The sequence below is a fragment of the Sorex araneus genome, chromosome 4, assembly GCF_027595985.1.
Source record: "Sorex araneus isolate mSorAra2 chromosome 4, mSorAra2.pri, whole genome shotgun sequence".
Classification (NCBI taxonomy): Eukaryota; Metazoa; Chordata; class Mammalia; order Eulipotyphla; family Soricidae; genus Sorex; species Sorex araneus.
In genome coordinates this window covers 159,831,700-159,853,785 of record NC_073305.1, presented here as the reverse complement: position 1 = coordinate 159,853,785, position 22,086 = coordinate 159,831,700, and the positions used below count along the sequence as shown (strand labels likewise).

At 34.4% G+C, this 22,086-nt stretch overlaps 1 protein-coding gene across 1 annotated transcript in view; it reads right to left on the bottom strand.

The window, feature by feature from the left end:
* The window catches only part of EYA4 (EYA transcriptional coactivator and phosphatase 4), a 267,283-nt gene that overhangs the window by 134,223 nt on the left and 110,974 nt on the right, over positions 1–22,086 (bottom strand). Inside the window, exon 3 of the mRNA XM_055135767.1 lies at positions 14,572–14,621. Coding sequence (XP_054991742.1) covers positions 14,572–14,621 — 50 coding nt within the window. The remainder of the gene's footprint in view (positions 1–14,571; positions 14,622–22,086) is intronic.

The following is a 22,086-nucleotide window of genomic DNA, read 5'->3' as shown; positions in this document are numbered from 1 at the left end:
TCAGTCTCTAGTCTACATTCGGCACTCGTCACCCCACCCCGGCATGACCTCCGACCACATTTTACTTGGTGTTCCCTTCTCTGAGTTGTATGGCTGAAAGTCTTAAGAGCATTTCTTCAAAGAAAGGTAACAAAATAGGCACCAGGCTTTTGAGACCTTCTGGTGAAGAAGTCTGCTTTATGATCAGGAGAAAGGTCTTGTCTTGGAGAATGTGTACAGTGGAGCAAAGAGAGAGGTTCCTGGAGGGCACTCAGTCTCTTCTTGTGGCAGAAATGGATGGAGTCTCCATTAGAAACTGTTACCAATAAGCTAAGAAAAAATCATTTGCAACTGATTTATTAAAATTTCAAGTAAGTATTTTCAAAATACTAGAAAGGTTAGAAGAGTAGCTTTGTTTTAGCCTGTTACTATTTCCAGTTAGAAAATCTGGGCTCACTCCATTGCAGTAACGCTCTCCTCCTTGCTGACTATGCGTATCCTCAAGTCTATATCTTGGCTTACTTTCTCACTACTTTCGTTTTTTTTTAAGTATTAACTGACTCCATATCACAACTCACGCTTCTGCAATTTCCCTCATCTTCCATTTTATTCCCTCATATTGGTTCTTTTTAACATACTGTATAATCATGTGTGCTCATGCTTTCTTGACAGAAGATTCTCAGGTACTCAGATCTGTGCCCTACAAAGAGCAGAGACCCCATAAATAGCCATTTTAAGAGCAAGGTAAAATGTTCTTATAACTAAACTGCTAAAAGGAAAACTATAACTTCTTTATTTCTTCCCACCTCAACAGACCAGTTTGGAACTTGAGAGATAATACAGGACCTAACGTTCCTCCCTTCCCTGTGGTCCATCCTGTTTAAATCCTTTGTGCCACATATGATCCCCTAGCACTGCCAGGGGTCACTCCTGAGGATGGAGCCAGGAACAGCCACTGAGTACCACGAACAATGCCACAAATCTCTTCTCTATCCACAGCTTTTCCACCACAAAAATGTATAGACCAAATTGAAGTAGAATTCACAAAATTTTCCACATTTCTATCACATTGATTCTGGAAGTTTGCACTAAAGATAAACAGATCCAAAGGAGCCATAGGATTTATTCAGTGCAGTAATTATAATGTAGACTATCCATCAACATGGTTATATACATCCATAAATCATAACTGCCTCCAGTCAAAATAATTTTAATTATTACTGTGGTGCATAGTAGTCTTATATCAGTTCCACTGATTCTGGGAAGTTACTAAATAAATGTTATTTTACATATCTTTCTGTTAGCAAATTAATTCAAAGCAGCTAACAGCCTCCAAAATGATTTCTATAAGTTTGTAACTGTTAAAATAAATAAATAAATACTGTGGGTGAGCTATAAAAATGATATGCAATGTATAATAATTGTGTAATATATGTCAACATATAAATATGACTATATTTATATAATAGTCATTGTTTGTAGCTACTCATTTTGATCAGGCTGGAATAAAATAAACCCAAATATTAAATAGCAAAAAAAATGATTTCTATACTATGAGGTATCTCATTCAGAGAATCTCGGTTTATTGCAGGAGATCCTGACCAGAAACAAAGTCATCCTCTGGAACTCATCATTACTACCCACGGGAAAATCAGATATGCTCTCAGCTTGGAAGAATCATGCAAGTCGTCAGAATAAAAGGGAATAGTCCACTGACACATGTCTATTTTAAGGCAAATTTATAATATTTTATGATATATATTTGTTCTTAAAGATTCTGAAATATTAAAATATATTTTCAAACCATATAAAAACTATATAATGTTATACAAAAAATAACTGTGATTTGCAAATATTTCACAGGCCTTCTAAGAAATCTCACAGTTGGGATCTACAGCTCCAAGCACATGTGCTAGGCCTGATTTGTCATCACAATTACAAGTGTAATAAGGTTATTTACTAATCAAAAACTCACGATGAATTCCTAATGCCTGGAAGACTGACTTCCAACATTTCAAGTTTTGACTCCTGATTATTTATAGCTGGTTTTATCTCTTCAGTGTGTTTGAGAATTGGGTTTAATTAAAAAAATACAAAGCTAGGCACCCTGGCAGTATTACCTTCAGAAAAATTAATAATTGAAATCACAATATGAGGTGCATTCACCTATTATCTAACAGCTATACTAACTATAATTGGCTGGTATTTGAGTGTGTAAGAGAAGACTGAGTCTACTGAACAGTAACTAATCATTTGGGGGATGATTAAACATTGAAAAAGATTAACAGATTAAACACTGAGAAAAAGAAGGTTAAACATTGGTAAGATCTTACTCAAAAATATAAGTGAAAATCTTCTTTATGAAGGAGGCTATCACCCCACATAAAGTTCTCTTGACCAATGTCTAGTTTATAGAATATTGCTCATGCATGTCAGATCTATGAAATCAAGTTTTAAGTTGCTTTTAGAGAACTGGATACTAAATGAAAATAGATAGGTTATAGTTATTGTAAGGGAAGGGTAGAAATTTACTATGGATTATATAAATGTATGTTGGATGAAATGGGTGAGCTCTATGTTTTGGGAAAGGAAATAGTAGGAAATAGAAAACACTTGATTTTGATTTTCTTAGCAGCATCTTCTTCTCCAAAGGTCTTTTCATTCTTGATTCGCAGGATCCAAGGGTGAAATGAGCATATAATAGAACTACCAGATAAGTATTTTCTAATATAGATGCTCTTTGGTATCCATGCAGTTCACAAATATCCTATTTTATTCTGTTCAAGTAGGGAATGGGAAAAAAAAACATGGAAGAATCAAAAAAGATATCTATGCAATGGATACATATACATGTACTTCCTGTACACCTGTTAGGTTTTTGTACTCTATGACAATTTTGAATTAATGGAAGACTATAAAATTGGACACAAGGAACATACCAGAATAAATGCAGGAGTATGATAGTCAGGTAGCCAGAAATCAGATCTTTTTTCATAATTAGAAAATAGAAAGATTATTGGAAAGTAAGTAGAAGAGAAAGAAACTCCTCAACAGGGGAATAACAGTATAGGACTAAGCTTGATCTCTGATTTCTTATAATTAGATATGAATAATATAAATGTTCACTTTAATCTTCTGTATAACATTCGACTTTTAAAATTATTGAGTCTCTGTATCTTAAGGCTAGTTTCTCTGTGTATTTTAAGGCTATTCACTTCTCTGAATTTTTTAAATATTTACTAAACACTTTCATGTCAGTGAAAAGGACAGCCCTACTTGGAATGTACTAAAAAGGCTTAACTGACAGCTGGCAGAAAAGAGAGTAATTATGGTCTATAACCAAAGAGGCCACATGGGAAATTGATGCATTAAGTGAAGTTGCAAGTGAAGTAACAAGAGTCTGAGTTATTTTCATAGTGTTCATGGGAAAGGAAAGGATAAAAAAATTCAAAATATAGCAGTAAAAAATTCAGTGCAATCTGATGACTGAGAAAATTTTGAAAAAAAAGAATATAGTAAGTCAGGGATTATTCTAAAGCTCAAAAATATGCCAATTGAGATAATTATTATTGGAAAGAAAAGATTCTGGGGCAGGGAACATAATAACTGAAACCCTTTTTATACAAGTGAAGCTTGAGATAAATAGGAGAAACTCATAATGAAATTCTATTAGACACTTGTGATTGGAAAGGAAGGACCAGGAGAAACCGTAAGCTAGAGTGTGAATTTATTAGTTATTTGCCCACCTAACAGGTATGTACTGAGAAGCTGCTAATGATAGACCATATACTATACTCCAATGGGACAACTGTGAGCAAAAGAAAGGGCATACAACTCCTAACTTTATTTCCTGGAATAGTGCACAAGCATGAATCAAGTGAGGACCCCTGAGAGAGAATCATTAGTTAATGTATTAACCTAGTAGTAAGTTAACATGATGGAGACAAGAGCTAATCTATTAGTTGGTGGAGATTTTCCTTATGCTGAAGCACTGGACACAGATCTAAAAGATAAGCTGAAGTGGCCATGCAAAGTTTGATGGGGAGAGAAGGAGTGCTCCAGTGTTTGTGAAAGAATGGCATCTCTAAATATACATGACAAGCTGTACAGAAAGTGAGACTAGAGCACTAAGAAGTGATGAGAGTGTTTGAGAGACTCTTGGGGGTTATAAACACTGATTACACATGAAATTATGCAATGGAAGTAAAACAAAAAAATAAGGAATTAAACCTAGGGAAGTGATGATAATGGTGTAAAAAACTAACAAACTTTTGTGATGTTTGAATTGGTCACATTAGGTTGACTCTTCTCTCTTAGTGGATAGAAATCCATCTTGATCTATTGCAATAAGCACTTAATAAAGAACTATTCACAAGCACTAATGTGTAAGGGCATTTCACATACATATTATTTGACTTCTCTTACTCATTTAATGTAAAATGATTAGCTCTTGAGGGAAAAGCAAGATGAAATTAGTAAGGGGGAACGGAGATAAATCACATAGGATGCCTGATAACCTGTAGCAAAGAGCTTCTCAGGGACATATATAATAATGTATTTAGAAAGAAATAATCTAATTCTCTAGATTGTTCTTAAAATATTCGATCAGCACAAGCATTAGCAAGTATTAGGGATTTTGTAGGTAACTTAAGACAATTATGCTAGAATACCAGTTTCATAGGCAATTATAACTAAAAAAGTCAAGCCATACCACATGCCAAAAAGATTATATATTAACTACATCATAGGATGTTGGGGACGGGCCTAGGCACCCCCTGCCTCTGTCCCTGTAAACAGGGACTGGGTGAGGAGGGGGCCTAGGCACTCCCTACCTTAGTTCCTATAAACGGGAATGGGTATGGAGAAATTTGGCGTGAGGGAGAGTCATCCCCTGACAGATGACCTTGACAGGCGGCCGAAGGGCCACCATGCTCTGGCAGCCAGCCTGGAAAGGGGGTCGAAGGGCCACCATGCTCTGGCAACCTGCCTTGTGAGAAAAGTTGAAGGGCCACCATGCTCTGGCAGCTGGACTCGAGAGGAGGCTGAAGGGAGGATTGGCTCGTGCCTGCCATGGCCATGCTCAAGGCCACATCTGCTTTCCCATGTTTCTCAAGGCTGAGAGAAGAAACTGAAAAACAAGTAATATTGGCAAAAATAAAGTTGCTTGCACCACTTGATTAATAATGTTTATGCCACTTATGTAACCTGCTGATCATTGCTAAAATAAGACTATATAAACTCGCTTAGATTTCAATAAGCTTGCTGTATGCCGTATATTGCATGCGGTCCTCCCTAGCCCACTCAACTCTCATTCCCTCTCTCTGGCCGAGGTTCAAGTTGGCTGCACGGGCCATCGCAATAGGACACTTCATAGACTTTTTCTGCACCCCAGGTGCTTCTATCACACCTGTAGCAATCCACCAAGTCATACCAAAAAAAAAAAAAAGCAAAAAGATCTCAGAAAATCTACAGTGAATTCCAGACAAAATGAGGCAAAAAGTATTCTTAAGAGGCAAAACTTTGAAGTGAGATGTATGTGCTTCCCTTCACCAATTTGAGAAGAAAAAGAGTAAGCTATAAATGAATCATGTAAACTAAATCATTCTATGCAAGATTGAATTAACAAGCCATTTAGGATATTTCTTTTCAAATCTTCAAACAGATTTACGTAATAACCACCACATCAGCATATCTATGAATTATTCATTTATTAATTTTAGAGGAATATATCCTGAAAGTTGAAAAAAGTGTTTTTCTGTTAATTCTTTTTGTGTTGCTGAGAATTATAACTAGGGCTGATACTTGTCAGACACATGTGTTTACTACTGACCTACAACCACAGTCCCCAAAAGAAGTGTTTTTAATAAAGGGAATAAAGCTTTACCTTGAATGAGAATAGCAATCTTCTGGTATTGGGAAATAGGGTTAATATAGATAGATTGAGGAGAGGGCAGATGGTTTCATTAGTTCTTAAGACTATGTATTTTGTAATTCAACTAAATTTTTAAAAATTGACATAAAAATGTAGAGAAACCGAAACAGCAGATTAATAGGGAAATCATTTGAGTATTATGAGGACTATTTTACTATATAGGCACAAATATTTTCCAAGAAAGCAATTAAGAAATAAAATAGTTTCCTCAGTTTACATAAAAGTAATATGGGACTGTAGCACTGCACTTCACTGCACTGTCGTCCCGTTGTTCATCAACTTGCTCAAGCGGACACCAGTAATGTCTCCATTGTGAGACTTATTGTTACTGTTTTGGGCATATCAAATACGCCCACATCCAAAAGAACAAAAACAACCGCTGTTGGAGAGGATGTGGGGAGAAAGGGACCCTTCTACACTGCTGGTGGGAATGCCGACTGGTTCAGCCCTTCTGGAAAACAATATGGACGACTCTCAAAAAATTAGATATTGAGCTCCCATTTGACCCAGCAATACCACTGCTGGGAATATATCCCAGAGAGACAAAGAAGTATAATCGAAATAACATCTGCACATGTATGTTCATCGCAGCACTATTTACAATAGCCAGAATCTGGAAAAAAACCGAATGCCCTAGAACGGATGACTGGTTGAGGAAACTTTGGTACATCTATACAATGGAATACTATGCAGCTGTTAGAAAAAAGGAGGTCATGAATTTTTTATTTAAGTGGATCGGCATGTAAAGTTTCATGCTGAGTGAAATGAGTCAGAAAGACAGAGACAGACATAGAAAGATTGCACTCATCTATGGTATATAGAATAACAGAGTGGGAGACTAACACCCAAGAATTGTAGAAACAAGTACCAGGAGGTTGACTCCATGGCTTGGAAGCTGGCCTCACATTCTGGGGAAAGGGCAACTCAGAGAAGGGATCACCAACTATAATGTAGTCGAAGGCCATTCGGGAGAAGGGAGTTGCGGGCTGAATGAGGGCTAGAGACTAAGCACAGTGGCCACTCAACACCTTTATTGCAAACCACAACAGCTAATTTGAGGGAGAGAACAGAAGGGAATGCCCTGCCACAGTGACAGGGTGGGGTGGGGGGAGATGGGATTGGGGAGGATGGGAGGGATACTGGGTTTACTGGTGGTGGAGTATGGGCACTGGTGAAGCGATGGGTTCCCGAACTTTGTATGAGGGAAGCATAAGCACAAATGTGTATAAATCTGTAACTGTACCCTCATGGTGATTCATTAATTAAAAATAAAAAAATATAAAAAAATTGAAAAATAAAAAATAAAATACGCCAAAGGTAGCTTGCCAGGTTCTGCCATGCGGGCGGGATACTCTGGGTAGCTTTCCAAGCTCTCCAAGAGGGACGGAGGAATTGAACCCGGGTCGGCCTCATGCAAGGCAAGCGCCCTATCTGCTGTGTTATCACTCTGTCCAGTATGGGATTAAAAGTACAAAACATTTTAAAATCTGAGAATCATAACATGAATATTAACTTTATTTTTACAGATTTGTATTAAAATGAAGCAACAACTAAATATTTTCTATGATGAATCAAATAAGACAGAAATCTACAGAAATAAATTTACCATAAATATTTTAAAAATCAACATTAAATGGTATTTTAGCTTACAATAATGTATCTTGTCATATAATTACTTTTAAAAGCACAAGGAAAAATATTTACATTTACTCATACACCCATTTTATGGATAACATTTTTATGAATAAGGACCAAAATATTACATCACAGACATGATTGACAGCATATCACTGTATCACTGTATCACTGTCATCCTGTTGTTCAGCGATTTGCACAAGTAGGCACCAGTAACGTCTCCATTTATCCCAGCCCTGAGATTTTAGCAGCCTCTCCTTATTCATCTTTCACAGCAATTAGAGGTTTTTCAGGGTTAGGGGAATGAGACCTGTTATGTTACTGTATTTGGCATATCAAATACACCACAAGGAGCTTGCCAGTCTCTTCCGTGCAGGTGTGATACTTTCGGTAGCTTACCAGGCTCTCCAAGAGGGATGAAGAATGTATATCAGAGAATACAAGCATGTATATTAAAACCAAGCACATGTATGCTTCTCTAGGCGCATCAGTGGGCTAGACTATAAGAAACAAAGCTCCCAGGAGCTTTGTTTTATATAGCCTCTGGATCTTGGCCGTTGATGGGATTACATTGGCGCTGCTGGGGGCAGTCTGTGGGTATGACTGCCAAGCTACTGGAAAATGGGGAGTCTGTGTAGAGGAGGCCCAGTCCTGATCCGAGAGATCTCATATACATATACATATATATACACATAAAAAGTAGATGAAAGGAGAGAACAACATATAACTGAAAATTTAAGATATGATGGAGTTTGGTGTAGGGAAAAAGGAGAAAATATCAAGAATACCAAGAAATTACAGTGGAGAGTTTACATGATATCAGACATTGACTCATACATTTAAGTGAACTAAATTTAACAGTTGAAACTCAAAGACTGATAGTTTGGAGTATTAAAAATTTTATAAGAAAGATTAAAATTTAAGGTCAGAAAAAGTCTACATGTGAAAAGGAAGCCAAAGTCTAGCAAATGGTAGCAAAATGAAGCAAATTACAAACAATATTTGATTTATATATATATATACATATACATATACACATATACATGTATTTTGTGTGTGTATGTGTGTGTGATTTCCCCCCACACAGCTGTGTTTGGGGGCACCACACGCAGTGTCACATGGCAGAGGGGAGAAGTATTTAATAAATTTCAACTTTTCTATAAGCCTGTTATATTCTTTTCCATAAGATATCAAGTTCACAGTTTTATGAAACTAGGAAAATTATGTTCCTAATATCTGGCTTTTAGTATATACACATTTGTGTTATTTCTAAGAAGACATTCTTCCCTAACTTATATTCCCTGGATTTGTAAATTCCCCTTTTCCCAACCTACCAGTCACATCTGCAGTTTAGATATTTCTTTCCGAAAGAGGAATTAAGTCCAAGCAAGACAAAGAATTTGCTGATACACATATGTCACTCCAAGAATTTCCCTGACAAAGTCTCCACGCCCAATTTAATTATTTCCCTACTGTAAAAAGACTTTCCATCTGCTCTTATTCTAATCTTTTCAAATCCAAAACCAACACATTATAAAGCCAGCTAAATAAATGAATAATATTAACTTTATGTTCCAAGTGAGGCAGCTTTTTATAAGGCAGTGGGTCTCCAGATCACATGCATTTTGTGCTGATACAGTATTTCATTTTGAGCTCAGATCTTTACGCTATGTTTATTTAGTGTAGATTTACCTAGGCTTCCTGAATCCCTTTCTATATAGTTAATACATATGTATACATGTATACCTATAATATGTCATAATATGTTATATAAACTAATATTACATTAAAATAAAATAATATTATTATGGCCATATGGATTTGGATGTTCCAGATTAAGAAAAAAAGAAGAAGCTTATTCTAGGTTCAAATCACTTAACTCTAAACTGTTCAGTCTCTAATTTGGTACTGATTGTTAACATTGACTTGACTTGATGGTTTTTTTTTTTTTTTTTTTTTTTGCTTTTTGGGTCACACCTGGCGATGCACAGGGGTTACTCCTGGCTCTGCACGCAGGAATTACCCCTGGCGGTGCTCAGGGGACCATATGGGATTCTGGGATTCGAACTCAGGTCGGCCGCGTGCAAGGAACGCCCTACCTGCTGTGCTATCGCTCCAGCCCAGATGGTGTGTTTTTTAAACCTGTTTAAGATTTACTTAAGCTCATTGCTTGACCAAAACCTTGAGTAATATTGGGGTAAAGAAATTTATTGTAAATATAAATAATAAATGTAGCTATATTGCCACATTTTATTTACCAAATCTCTAGATAAACTGCTTACAAAAACTAAATACTTAAATACCAAGCTTCTGGAAGGTCACTCATAGAGGTTAGCAATATGATAACAAAATGATAAATGCTTTTCAAAGGAAATAACCTCAAGTACTAAACTATATCACTGTCATCTCCTCATTCTGGGATTACACTGCTTTACAAGAAAAATGTCATGTCATTCATTTCCTAACATCCAATAAGCTAAAACTATTTGTTTCTACTTTGATAACTAATAATAGGGGCAAGTATCAAATGCCAGAAATCTTATACCTTATTATATACACTTAATGCTCCCACCCAAAAAAACTTTATGTAATAGTCTTATTTTATTTAAAATTTTATTTTATTTTATTTTATTTTTTTTGGTTTTTGGGTCACACCCGGTGATGCACAGGGGTTACTCCTGGCTCTTCACTCAGGAATTACCCCTGGCGGTGCTCAGGGGACCATATGGGATGCTGAGATTAGAACCCGGGTCGGCCGGGTGCAAGGCAAATGCCCTACCCGCTGTGCTATCGCTCCAGCCCTTAAACTTATATTTTAAATATGATTTTTATTATAGTTAAAAATCTTACAGGCTGGAGTGATAGTACAGCAAGTATGTTGCTTGCCTTGCACACAGCCAATCAGGGTTCAATTCCTGGCATCTCCTATGGTCCCCTGAGGCCCACCAGGAATAATTTTTGAGTGCAGAGCCAGAGCCAGGAATAACCCCTAAGCATTACTGGGTGGTGCAAAACCCAAACCCAAACCAAAGCCAAAACAAAAATAAAACAAAATCTTATATAGGACAGGAGAGACAGAGAGAGAGAGTGTGTGTAAGGGGTTAGGCAGTTTCTCTACATGCAGCTTATCCCTGGTTCAATACTTAGCACAGCAAATGATTTCCTGAGTACCATCAGGGGTGACCCCAGAGGAGAGAGCCAATAGTAGACTCTGAACACCCCTGGATGTTGCCTCACTGCCCACAAAAGAAAAATATTATATCATAATTTCAATATATGAGAAATAATTATAGTAAAGTGCTATATAAAATAGTCAAACTGTAAAATAGATATTACTTAATGTATAGTTGTTTTCAAAAAGGAAAATAGTATTCGTTGGCATTTCACCTAGATCTATGTAGTTTAATAGTGTCAAGAAATTACCACATGCATCATGTACTAGAGCAAACAGAATAAAACAAACTAAGAGCCATCTTCTTATTTTTCCTATTTTATGACTACTGAGTTATATGGTTACAATATTGGTGAAGACCCATCTGCCATCAAATACAAATTTCTTAATGCAAAATATGACTTATACCATTAAATCACACAAAGGATATGTGTACATTGTTATTTCTGTGGCAACTAAAATACTTTTATTTTATTCACTTAAAATTTATCCTATATTTTGAAATGAAAATAATACAAATGGACACTTAAAAATCTGTTGGGAATCTAATCTAACAACAAACACAACATAGTGGTCTAATCACTTCACTTAATTATTTCTCTAGGTTCTAAGTAATAAAAACAAAAACATACCAAATAAATTTTTATTTTCTAATTGAAAAGAAAACAAAAATGTAGTCTGTATTTGGTAAACACAAATTTACTTCATTTTGTTTTTAGTTCAGGGTTTTTTGTTATTGGTCTCTGTTTATTTTTGGTTTTGGTCCACACCCAAAAGTGTTCAGGGATTATTACACCTGGCTCTGTACTAAGAAATTACTCCTGGTGGTGCTCAGGGGATCATATGGAAAACCAGGGATCAAACCTGGGTCTGCAGCTTACAAGGCAAGTACGTCGCCTTTTGTACTATTTCTCCAGCCCCAGGGAAACACAAATTTCAAAGTTATTTCACTTATGGCAAAAATATAAAATTCAAATACATTATAAGAAGAAAGCAGAGAAAAAATTAAGGTGAACTTAAAATAATTAATGCTAAAGAAAATATGATTTTAAGTATGTCCTCAAATATGTTCTTTTTTGTTTTTGCTAGCCTCAGTAGGTATCCTTTTTATTAATCTCATGTTTAATGACCTCATTGGCCAGGACACTATGAAATTTGCACATAGATAAGTTCATAAATTCAACATTTAAAATTGCAATTTTATCTGGAATATAACATTTTTAAGTTTTAAAAATTAGATCTTAAAAATTATATATTTAAAGATAACATGAGTAATGGTACATGGGAAAAAACAAGAAGCAAAGAACAAAGTCATACACAACTACAAGCAATTATGATTGATGTCACCTTCTCGGTTTTGTTTATGTAATTACACAACCAAGCAATCCATTATGTCATTAAGATTGTATGGCTATGTGACCAAGCAATACCACTTCTGGGAATATATCCCAACAGTACAAAAAAGTCAAAGTAGAAATGACATCTGTAATGAATTCATTACAGCATTGTTCACAATGGCCAGAATCTGGAAACAACCCGAATGCCCAAGAACAGGCAACTGGTTAAAGAAACTTTGGTACATCTACACAATGGAATATTATGCAGCTGTTAGGAAAGATGAAGTCATGAAATTTGCTTATCAGTGGGTGATCATGGAGAGTGTTATGCTAAGTGAAATGAATCAGAAATAGAGGGACAGACAAAGAATGACTACACTGACTTGTGAAATATAAAATAACATAATATGAGACTGACACCCAATGACAGTAGAGACAGGTCCAGGAATATTGTCTATGTTTGGCAGCCTGCCTCATGTGCTGGGGGAGAAAGAAGCTGGAACAGAGAAGGGATCACAAATCAATGATGGTTGGAGGAATTGTTCAGGATGGGAGAGGTATGCTGAAAGTGGATAAAAGACTAAACATGATAGCCTCTCAATATCTGTATTGCAAACCATAATTCCCAAAAGTAGAGAGTGAGTATGGGGGAAATTGTCTTCCATATAGGCAGGGGGGGTGGCAATAGGGGGGATACTGGGGACATTGGTGGTGGAAAATGTGCACTGGTGGAGGGATGGGTATTTGATCATTGTGTGACTGAAACTCAAACATGAAATCTTTGTAAATATCTCACGGTGATTTTATAATAAAAAAATTTTTAAAAAAGCAAAAATTAAAATGGGGCTTCAAAAACTTAGTCTTTGGACTAAATTTAAAGTTTAGTCTTAGTTTAATATGTTATCAAAAAATATACATTAATGCAAAAGTTCCATGATGAAGAAAAAATATAACAATTTTAAATGGAAATAAATTCAATAAGAGTTCCATCATCAGGCCTATGAGAATATGTGGACATTTGAAACATCCAGATAACTTTAAGGTATTTAAGAAATAATAATTGTAATTAAGTAGTCTTTAAATTATTATACTGGTATATGCATGTAAGATAACATTGGTTCGTCCTTTCTCCTCCATCCCTAATTCAAGTTTAGGTTTACTGGGTTACATCCATCACAGTTCTGCAGGAGCACTCCCATTCCTCTGTGTTTCATTTCTCCTTTGTGCTCTACTTCCCCTATCTGTTAATCATCTACATCCCCAAATCAGAACCTGTGACTTATAAGGTCAGATCCTTCTAAGGACCCTGGATTTTGTGTTTGAAAGTGAAATTTTATTTCCCTTGGAGTGATAGCACAGCAGATAGGGTGTTTTTCTTGCACGCGGCTGACGCGAGTTCGATTCCTCCGGCCCTCTCAGAGAGCCGGGCAAGCTATGGAGAGTATGAGCCCGCAAGGCAGAGCCTGGCAAGCTACCTGTGGTGTATTTGATATGCACAAAACAGTAACAACAAGTCTCGCAATGGAGATGTTACTGGTATCCTCTTGAGCAAATCGGTGAACAGGACGGCAGTGCTACAGACAGTGTTATGTTATGCCCTTTGCATAGTGTTCTTTAGAGCACTGTTCTTTTGGTATAGACACAGGAAGACAGTTAAATGCTATGCTTCATAACTTGGGAGTTAATGGACTTCAAATAATATTTACTCCTGGGCATATGTCATATTTACTCAACCCAGTTGCCCTTAGTTCCTAGCACTCCCAAAGCAGGGTCCCAACAAAAGTACTTGGATGTACCCAGGCAAGCTATAAGATAACCTGGCACTGAAACAGGACAGGACAAGTGCCTGTATAATAAGTTAAGAGCATGGTCATGAACAAATGTTGTCATGACCCAAAAAAAAAGTGAAGAAGGACCCTGCTGGGGTTAGGAAAGGTTAATCTGGCTTGAGGACTGCAATCTGAGATCTATAGTGAGATGTCCCCAGGAGAGCCACCCTATAAACTTAATATATTTCTTACTTTTCCCATACAAAATAACAAGAAGATTATTTAGAAGTAAATTTAAGACGATTGTTTAAATGAATATGGGCTAAGGAAAGGAGAAATATGCCCTTAGGTGAAAAACTGCCCTTGAGAGGATCTCCTAGCAGGATGAGATCTATGTTTTGAGTTTCCCCAGAAAGAAGGGTTCTCATATATTGATTGTGCTATGTTATCCTACAGTGCTACCTCACCTATGCATAATTGCTACTCTGTTGGTGACTGTTCTCTATAACTAGGCTGTGGGAGTGGGCTGGTGGAGGAGGAAAATGGGCAGTAAGTGAGACTGGGAAGAGGCAGAGGAAGACTAGATTGGAATAAACTGCAACTGATCACCAACTAAAACAAAAAAAGATTGTGTGGTTAAGCATTGCGTTTCTTTATGGAGCTTAATATCTTACTACTTTCCAAAGTTATCAACCTTTCCATAGTATAATCTTTTCATAGTGCAATCTTGACCACTATTTATCATACCTGGAATTCTGAGATTCTGAAACATCTGATTCTGTGCACGTTTTCTTTACCTGTAAGAAAAGCGTACTAGTTATCATCTCATATGAAAATTCTATTTGTCAATTCAGTTTCACAACACGTGTGAAACTTAAAGAGGACATAGCTCTGTTTACCAAGATCTCTATAAAATACTCCCCCAATTTTATGGCATAATCATGTAGTACCAAATAGTGTATTTCATTATTATCCCTTGGACAGCTGCCAATGTACTTCCCTCAACTCCATTAGTATGTAAAATGTTCAGTAAAAATAGCTTGGGACTAGCTTAACTAGGAACAAAGAAACCAAAGAACCAGGTTTCCCACTTAGAAGCTAGAAAGCCATACTGTTCTCAATTCACTATGAAATGTTTTTCCAATTGATACTGCTCTGTCTCCTACTAAAGCGCAGAATAATAAACACCAGATTATGGGGCAAAGCCCAGTGTTAGCTAAAACATTCATAATATTAATTTTCATTTTCTCAATCTAGTGGCTGTATGTTTTATATATTTCCCAGTATATCACTTAAGTTTTCATATTACTCATAGACTTCTCACATGTATTTGAAGTATATTTTGCAGGCTATATTTCAAGTTCATGGTTTTTAAACCATGGAAAGTAAAGAATAAATATTAACTTTGAATTTTAAGATACATTATTTAAAAGTATATGTCTCAAAAAATAAGGTAAGGTACAAATGCACCACTTTTAACAGTTTAATTTTAAGTGTACATAGATATGTTTGATAAATTTTGTCTTAAGGGATCCAAAAATTGACTCAAATTTAAAATATCTTTTAACATGAAACATAAAAAATATACATTGACAAGTCTACTGTCATACACTAGCTGCTTTTATTGCTGTCATCCATCTATTCAACATACAGAATTCAAAGCATCTTGACTTGTGATATATAACTTAGGTGTGGAAAGTAAGCATAACAAACATATACCACAATGTAAATTGTAGCAGGAATGGTACCTCTTAAAAATATATTCTGAATTGAGACTGAACACCCTACAGTGGGTAGGTGTTTGCCTGGCATGTTGCCAATCTAGGTTTGATCCCAGGCACCACACCTGGTTAGCCTGGCCCCGCCAGTAGTAATCCCTGAATTCGAGCCAGGAAGAAGTCCTGAGGACCACTGAGTGTGGCCCCTTCCAAAAAAGTCAAAAATAAATTCTGAATTTTTAATTGAAACACTGTCCTTTCATCTCACAAGGTAATCATTTCTTTTAATAGCAGAAGAATCTTTAAAAAAATAGAATAACTTTTAAAAATCCTACACTTTCTAATATCTGTCTTGTACTTCCAATCCCACATATGTAACTGTTTTAATACCTAAGCAATCAATTGTTCTTTATTGTCTTCTTTGTTACATCCTTTATCTGTATTTACACATTATAGATATGGAAACAGCAATGGTGCTCATACTTAACCTTTTAGGTAACATGTCTACACAAAACATGTAACTCAGGACCATGAGATGGGGGTGTTAAGAAATAGTTTCAAGAGAATTCGTTAAAAACAAGGTAAAGGAAAAAAAAAGGTAAAGGGAAATACTTCTCTTAAAATTTAAACATAAAGTTCACTACAAAACCCATGAAAGCCCTATTTGCACTAAAAGTCTAATAAAAGTTAAAAATTGAAGGGAAAAATATTGGAATAGATTATTCCTTTTCATTTTATCTGCCCTATAATTCAACACCAGTAACTATATGAACTGTCCAAGGAATACCCCAAAGTGAATGTCAGTTTTCAATAATTTGATAAATAAGTTTGGGGTATGATTGAAGAAGTGTCGTATCACTACAGATAAATTAGACATATGCTTCCAGGTAAGAATTACAACCAAAAAAAAAAAAGAAACAAAGAAACAAAGAATAACAACCAAACAAGCAGAAAAAAACAAATCAACTTTTTACCCACAGTCTATGGATAAATTTTACAAGTCATCATTATCAAACTAGTCACCAGAACGTTAAAAGTTCAGATTATTCTTATTTTATTTTATTTGTTTGTTTTTGATCATACTCAACAGTTCTCAGGGCTCTAGCACTGTGCTCCTAACTCTGTGCTCAAGGATCACTCCTGGCAGGCTCAGGGGAGTCTGGGCGTGCAGGGATCAAATCCGGATCAGCCACATAAGAACTCTACCCACTTTACTTTCACTCTAGCTCTATTTTTATTTACTCTTAAAAGTCATTGTAATAACCAAGAACATCTAGAACCCCTGACTTACAGAGAATATTTAATAAACATGTCATAGGAATGAAGTTAATATTCATTCAGATATTATAAAATTCATGCTTTCTTCAAAGTAATTCAATATTTAAGGATTCATTCATTTGTTCATGGGAAAGTAAGGTAGGGCAATATTCAGAACACCATGATTATTATATGAGAGGCTTGCAGTATTGTTGGGATTAAACCCCAATCAAGAGAGTATGGGCTGGCAATAAAGTAAGAGAACAGTCTGAACAGAGTCTCAAAGGATATAGTGTGAAACGCTAATTCAGATACAAGCAAGTAATTCAAAGCAATGGAATTTAGTGTGCAAGATACTGTTTCATTTTTCAATATATTCTGGAGTAAATAATGCATAAATTACAACGGAATGTATTACTCTTAAAAATGAAGATAAAAATAAGTTATAGTCTAGGTGCAGATTATCTTGTGCATTATTATGTACAAAATTCCTTGTAAAAATAGAATGAAATTACTGTCAAGAAAAATGATCTAAATATTAGTTTTAGTTAGATTACAAATGCAAATACTCTAAAATGTAACTGACTAAATATATAGCATTTATATATATATATCAAATTGTATCAAAGCCTGGGAGCATATTAATATTTTTAAAGGTAATTTGTGATTCAGTTGAATAATCACGTAAATTATTGCATGTTGAAACAGAATGGGTATCTATCATTAGTTATCTTTAGGTTACAACAGCGAAAATAAGAGCCTTCTGGTGTGACATTTTGTGTGACATCTGTGTGACATTTTTTGTATACTAACAACTTAGAAGTTGGTCATACTTAAATTTCAAGTATTGCATTATAATTGAAAATTTTTCTTTATAATTATCCCAGCTTTATTTTGGGGATGTAGAGTATTCTCTCATATAATATGTGTTGTGAACTAGATGGCCTTTTAAGCATTTTTTTCAAGTAATTAAATTAACTGGTACCCAGAGTTCAATGGGCTTTTGTGAATTTTTCTGTTCTCTAGTTAGAAATACTAAATAATTATGAATAAAATAAGTACCTTATGTTTGATTTCATAATACATATAGCAGTCAGCTAAGAAAATTAAAAATTAGATATATGGATTCATTTTATAATGAAATATACTATTGTATATAAAATGTATAATAAGAGTTTATGAAAACAATCTCTACAATGTAGGCTTTTTCATAAGGCATTTACAAGATAAAATAAATAATTTCCTAAATTATTCAATAATGTTTATTATTATAAATATAGTTAATGCATTCTAGAATTTAGTACAGGATGTGCATCCTAATGTTCTAACTTACGATTATTTCTGCAGCCAACTAAATGTAATTCTTGATGAAGATCATAAGAGAAATTTACACTGCTACTTAGATGCAATTCTAAACTTGCATACTTATAGAAGGAGTCTTCAGTAAAAGTGTCTCCATATTTCTCCACAGGACCTATTTTATCTTTATATATGTTATAATTACATTATTAATTTGAAAAAAATTGAAATTCATAGCAAAAAAAAGAAGCACAAGACTTTCACATAGTAGTACAGAAAACACCTGTTTTAATATCCTAATGCAAATTGAGATGCTATTAAAGTGATATTTTGTCAAATATATTAAAAAAGTTAATGCCTTGTAGGCAGACTGTTAAAAAAAATAAAAAGCACAAGTAATATCCAAAGCCATTTATAACTGTCATCCTTCCCTCAAAACAAAAATCTTCAGCCTTAAAATTTGCATATTCCCAAAATACTTTTTATTCACTTAGAAAAGTTTCTTCACTTCTTTACTTTTAGTATATATATATATATATATACATATATATATATATATCCTTTCAGACTTCATTATCATTCTTACCCAAACTCCTTATTCTCAATACCAAGTTTCAGTAGCCAAAATGTCAAGCAACGTTGTACTTATTATAAAAATGAGTGAACCCTACTGTTTAACTGGAAGTTTGCACCTTCAGAAATTCAAGGAAAAATTACCATGACCATCCTTCTTAACTGTAATAAATCAAAAAATCACAAAGGCACAAATAAATACTGCATTTTGACTGTAGCAACAGACAAATACACACATTAAAATAGAATTCCAATATTATTTTTTAAAAAAGCTAAAAACATGAGGTTAAGATTTTTTTACCCCTGTAGTACTAAGTTGTCATGAGCAAGATCTTACTTGATTTCTAACTTTTACTGCAGGAGACTTCCAGAACCCAGATTTGGTGGAGGGGAGTTATACACAATCACACACTGGGGAGGAATTATGTTCTAAATCTAAAATCTTATAGGCTATAACTCTTCATTAACTACAACTGTCACAATAATGCTCAAATTATTTGAGAGTTCATTCTGAGGTTGGATATATTTAAGAAGCAACTTAGTAACAATGACTTAGGGAAACAAAGCATAATTATTCGTATATAGTATATGTGCATTAAATCAAATATCTAACTACATACTTTCAAATTCTAAAGAACATTTTCTCCTTAACTGTGCCAGTTTTTTGTCACCTGTAATAAACTCCATGTATACCCTGTATGAAATATTCCGGGAAATGTCAAACTCTGCCTAATGGTATGTTTTTTCATTACTACCCATCAGGGACTATATCAAAGGTAACACAGTACTTAAAATGCCACAAAGGAGTCATAAATGCTTTAAAATCTCATGTTACAGCTCATATGAATATCTCCCTCATCCCCAGTTTTGGAAATGAGAATACATTTTTCAGTCATATACTCTCTAAAATTATGCTAGAGAAGTGTTAAAAGTATTTTTTGGTCACAAATGTGTACTACAAATACTTAGAGATATTTCCTCATTTAACCTGGCTTCCTTTGTACCTTTTGTTTACAGTTTTTATGGTCCTGATTGTTAGGAAACAGATGGCTGAATTATTTACATTGTAGTGTAGCAACAAAAAAGCAAAATGAAGTACTCAGTTCTAAACAAAGAATTAGTACTGAATGAGCATAATTTGGTAGACTCCACTGAAACTTAAATCACCAATTCTACAGTACATAGTCTCACTGAACCAAAAAGAGAATTCCATCAGTATTAAGTATCAGTCATTAGTTTTAGATTTCCTTCTATTTCAAGTGAAGATTTATGTACTTACACACAAAAATTTTGCTTTTCAAATAATTTTAAGAACTGAACCCAGTTCTTTTAATAGAGAAATCTTGCCAATGTTTTTGGCAATGTCATCTGAATCTTACTGGTCACTCCACTTTTTTTTTTTTTAAAGATTTGGAATGTTTTGGGCGCAAGGTTAAGAAAAACGTACCCATTTATCATGACCTGCCAAGCACAGCTGGCCCCTAAGACAAGGAAGCCCTTTGCCACTTAACAAATTCAGCTCATCTTAGTCACAAAACTTCAAAAGAATTTGACCATAGGCATAGATTAGCAATCATTTGCTTTAAGGCACAAATATCAATCACTGTGTAACATAAGCTAGTATACCTAAAAGCATTTGTCTATCAGGCCTATGTCTATGCTTAGGAACAAACCTTTTTCATTTGTGCAATAAGAAACATACAATCCAATTTTTCATAATTGTGGAATTTATTAAAAATTTAGAAAAAAATTTGCTAAAATATCTTTTAAGTTCAAATATATTAAAACATATCTGTGTATATTTAAAATTTTAAATGGTATACAAAACTTCTAATGTGTTAACAGTATTACAATAATTCTTGAGGAACATTATGAAATTCTTAAATAAAAGCAACTGATAGGCTTTAACTACCAAATGTTAAAGGAAATTTTAAATTAACATTTACGTATCTCTAATTTATATATGGTTTTAATATTTCTTATAAAACATGCTCGATCTATAAGTATATAAAATAGCTTTGAAAAATTGTTAAATTATTGATATTTATTACAACAGAAACTTTTGAAGAGAAAATTAAGGATTATTTGCATCAATATTTTGATTCTTAAAAATATATACTATAAAAATATAATTTTAGTATACTTCATTTCCATCTCTCTTAATGGTATTTTAGCAATACTTTGAGTTTTTAAAATGTATTCTAGAGCAGTTTTTTTATTAAATTCATTTTGCATAACCATCATTATAAAACAAGTTTATATTACACCTTTCCTTGGATTTCAGTCTGAAAATGAATATTTACATTGTCAAAGTTAAATAAAAAACTTACTGGGACATGAATTACACATTAAAAACACACATGATGGTATTTATGTTTGAGTAGATTTTCTACTGAATTTTAGTTACGTTTTGAATTTCCTCAAGATGGGGAATAAGACAAAACAACTCATCGTAAATGTATCTCACACATACAAATACATAGTAAGGATAAACAATCTAAACTTTATCTCAAGTAAGATTTGAGTAGTGAATTACATTATTTCAAAACCAGAAATAAATTCTTTATTAAATGGAAGTGAAATTTAATTATGCAATTTCACTTCTTGCCCTAAATATTCATCAAACATAAAGGATGAAGTGCTTTCTGCAGTCTCAATGAAAAATTAATTCACTAGGAAAACTCAAGGGTTAAAGAGTAAAGGAATTGTAGATTAAGCCTTTCTGTAGTGAAGGTCTCATTCTAGGTGAACCTAATTAATAATTGAGATACTTACAATTTTTTCCTCTTTGACCTCAATTAAAAAGGTTTTCTGAGACCAAGTTCTAAGGACAATTTACCCTGATTTTCTCAATACACACTTAGGAAATCATCTGATTTTTCACAGCCTTCACAGCCCTATTAGGTTCAAAATTGCTGTGCATCATTTTCCAAAACAAAGTGTGAGCCTGCACTTGATGTATACAAACACACAATCACCTTCCTTCTCTCTGCTATCTGCCATGAGCTCAAAAAGTCTTGCCACACAATTTTGAGAATTCACATATTAACCTGAAAATAACTTTGAGAAGAAAGATCAAAGTACAGATTATTTTTTAAAAGAGTATAGCCTTTTCTTCTTCCTTCATCCTTAAGAAACTATGTAAATGCAGCCTCATTTGACTGCTGATACATGCTTTTGTTGTCATTTTTGATATGCAATACTATAACAGTATAAGAAACTTTGGTTTAAAACAAAATACAAAAAGCTAAACAAGGTAGTGCAACTTTGTTATTCAATTACATGGGATTTTAGAATATAGTAGCAGCAGTAAGAAAAGAATCAGGAAACTGGATAGTGCTGACTGATGATGCTCAGTCGACCCTGGAAACCAAACTGGAAAACTTATTGGCTGTGATAATTCATCCTCCCTTTC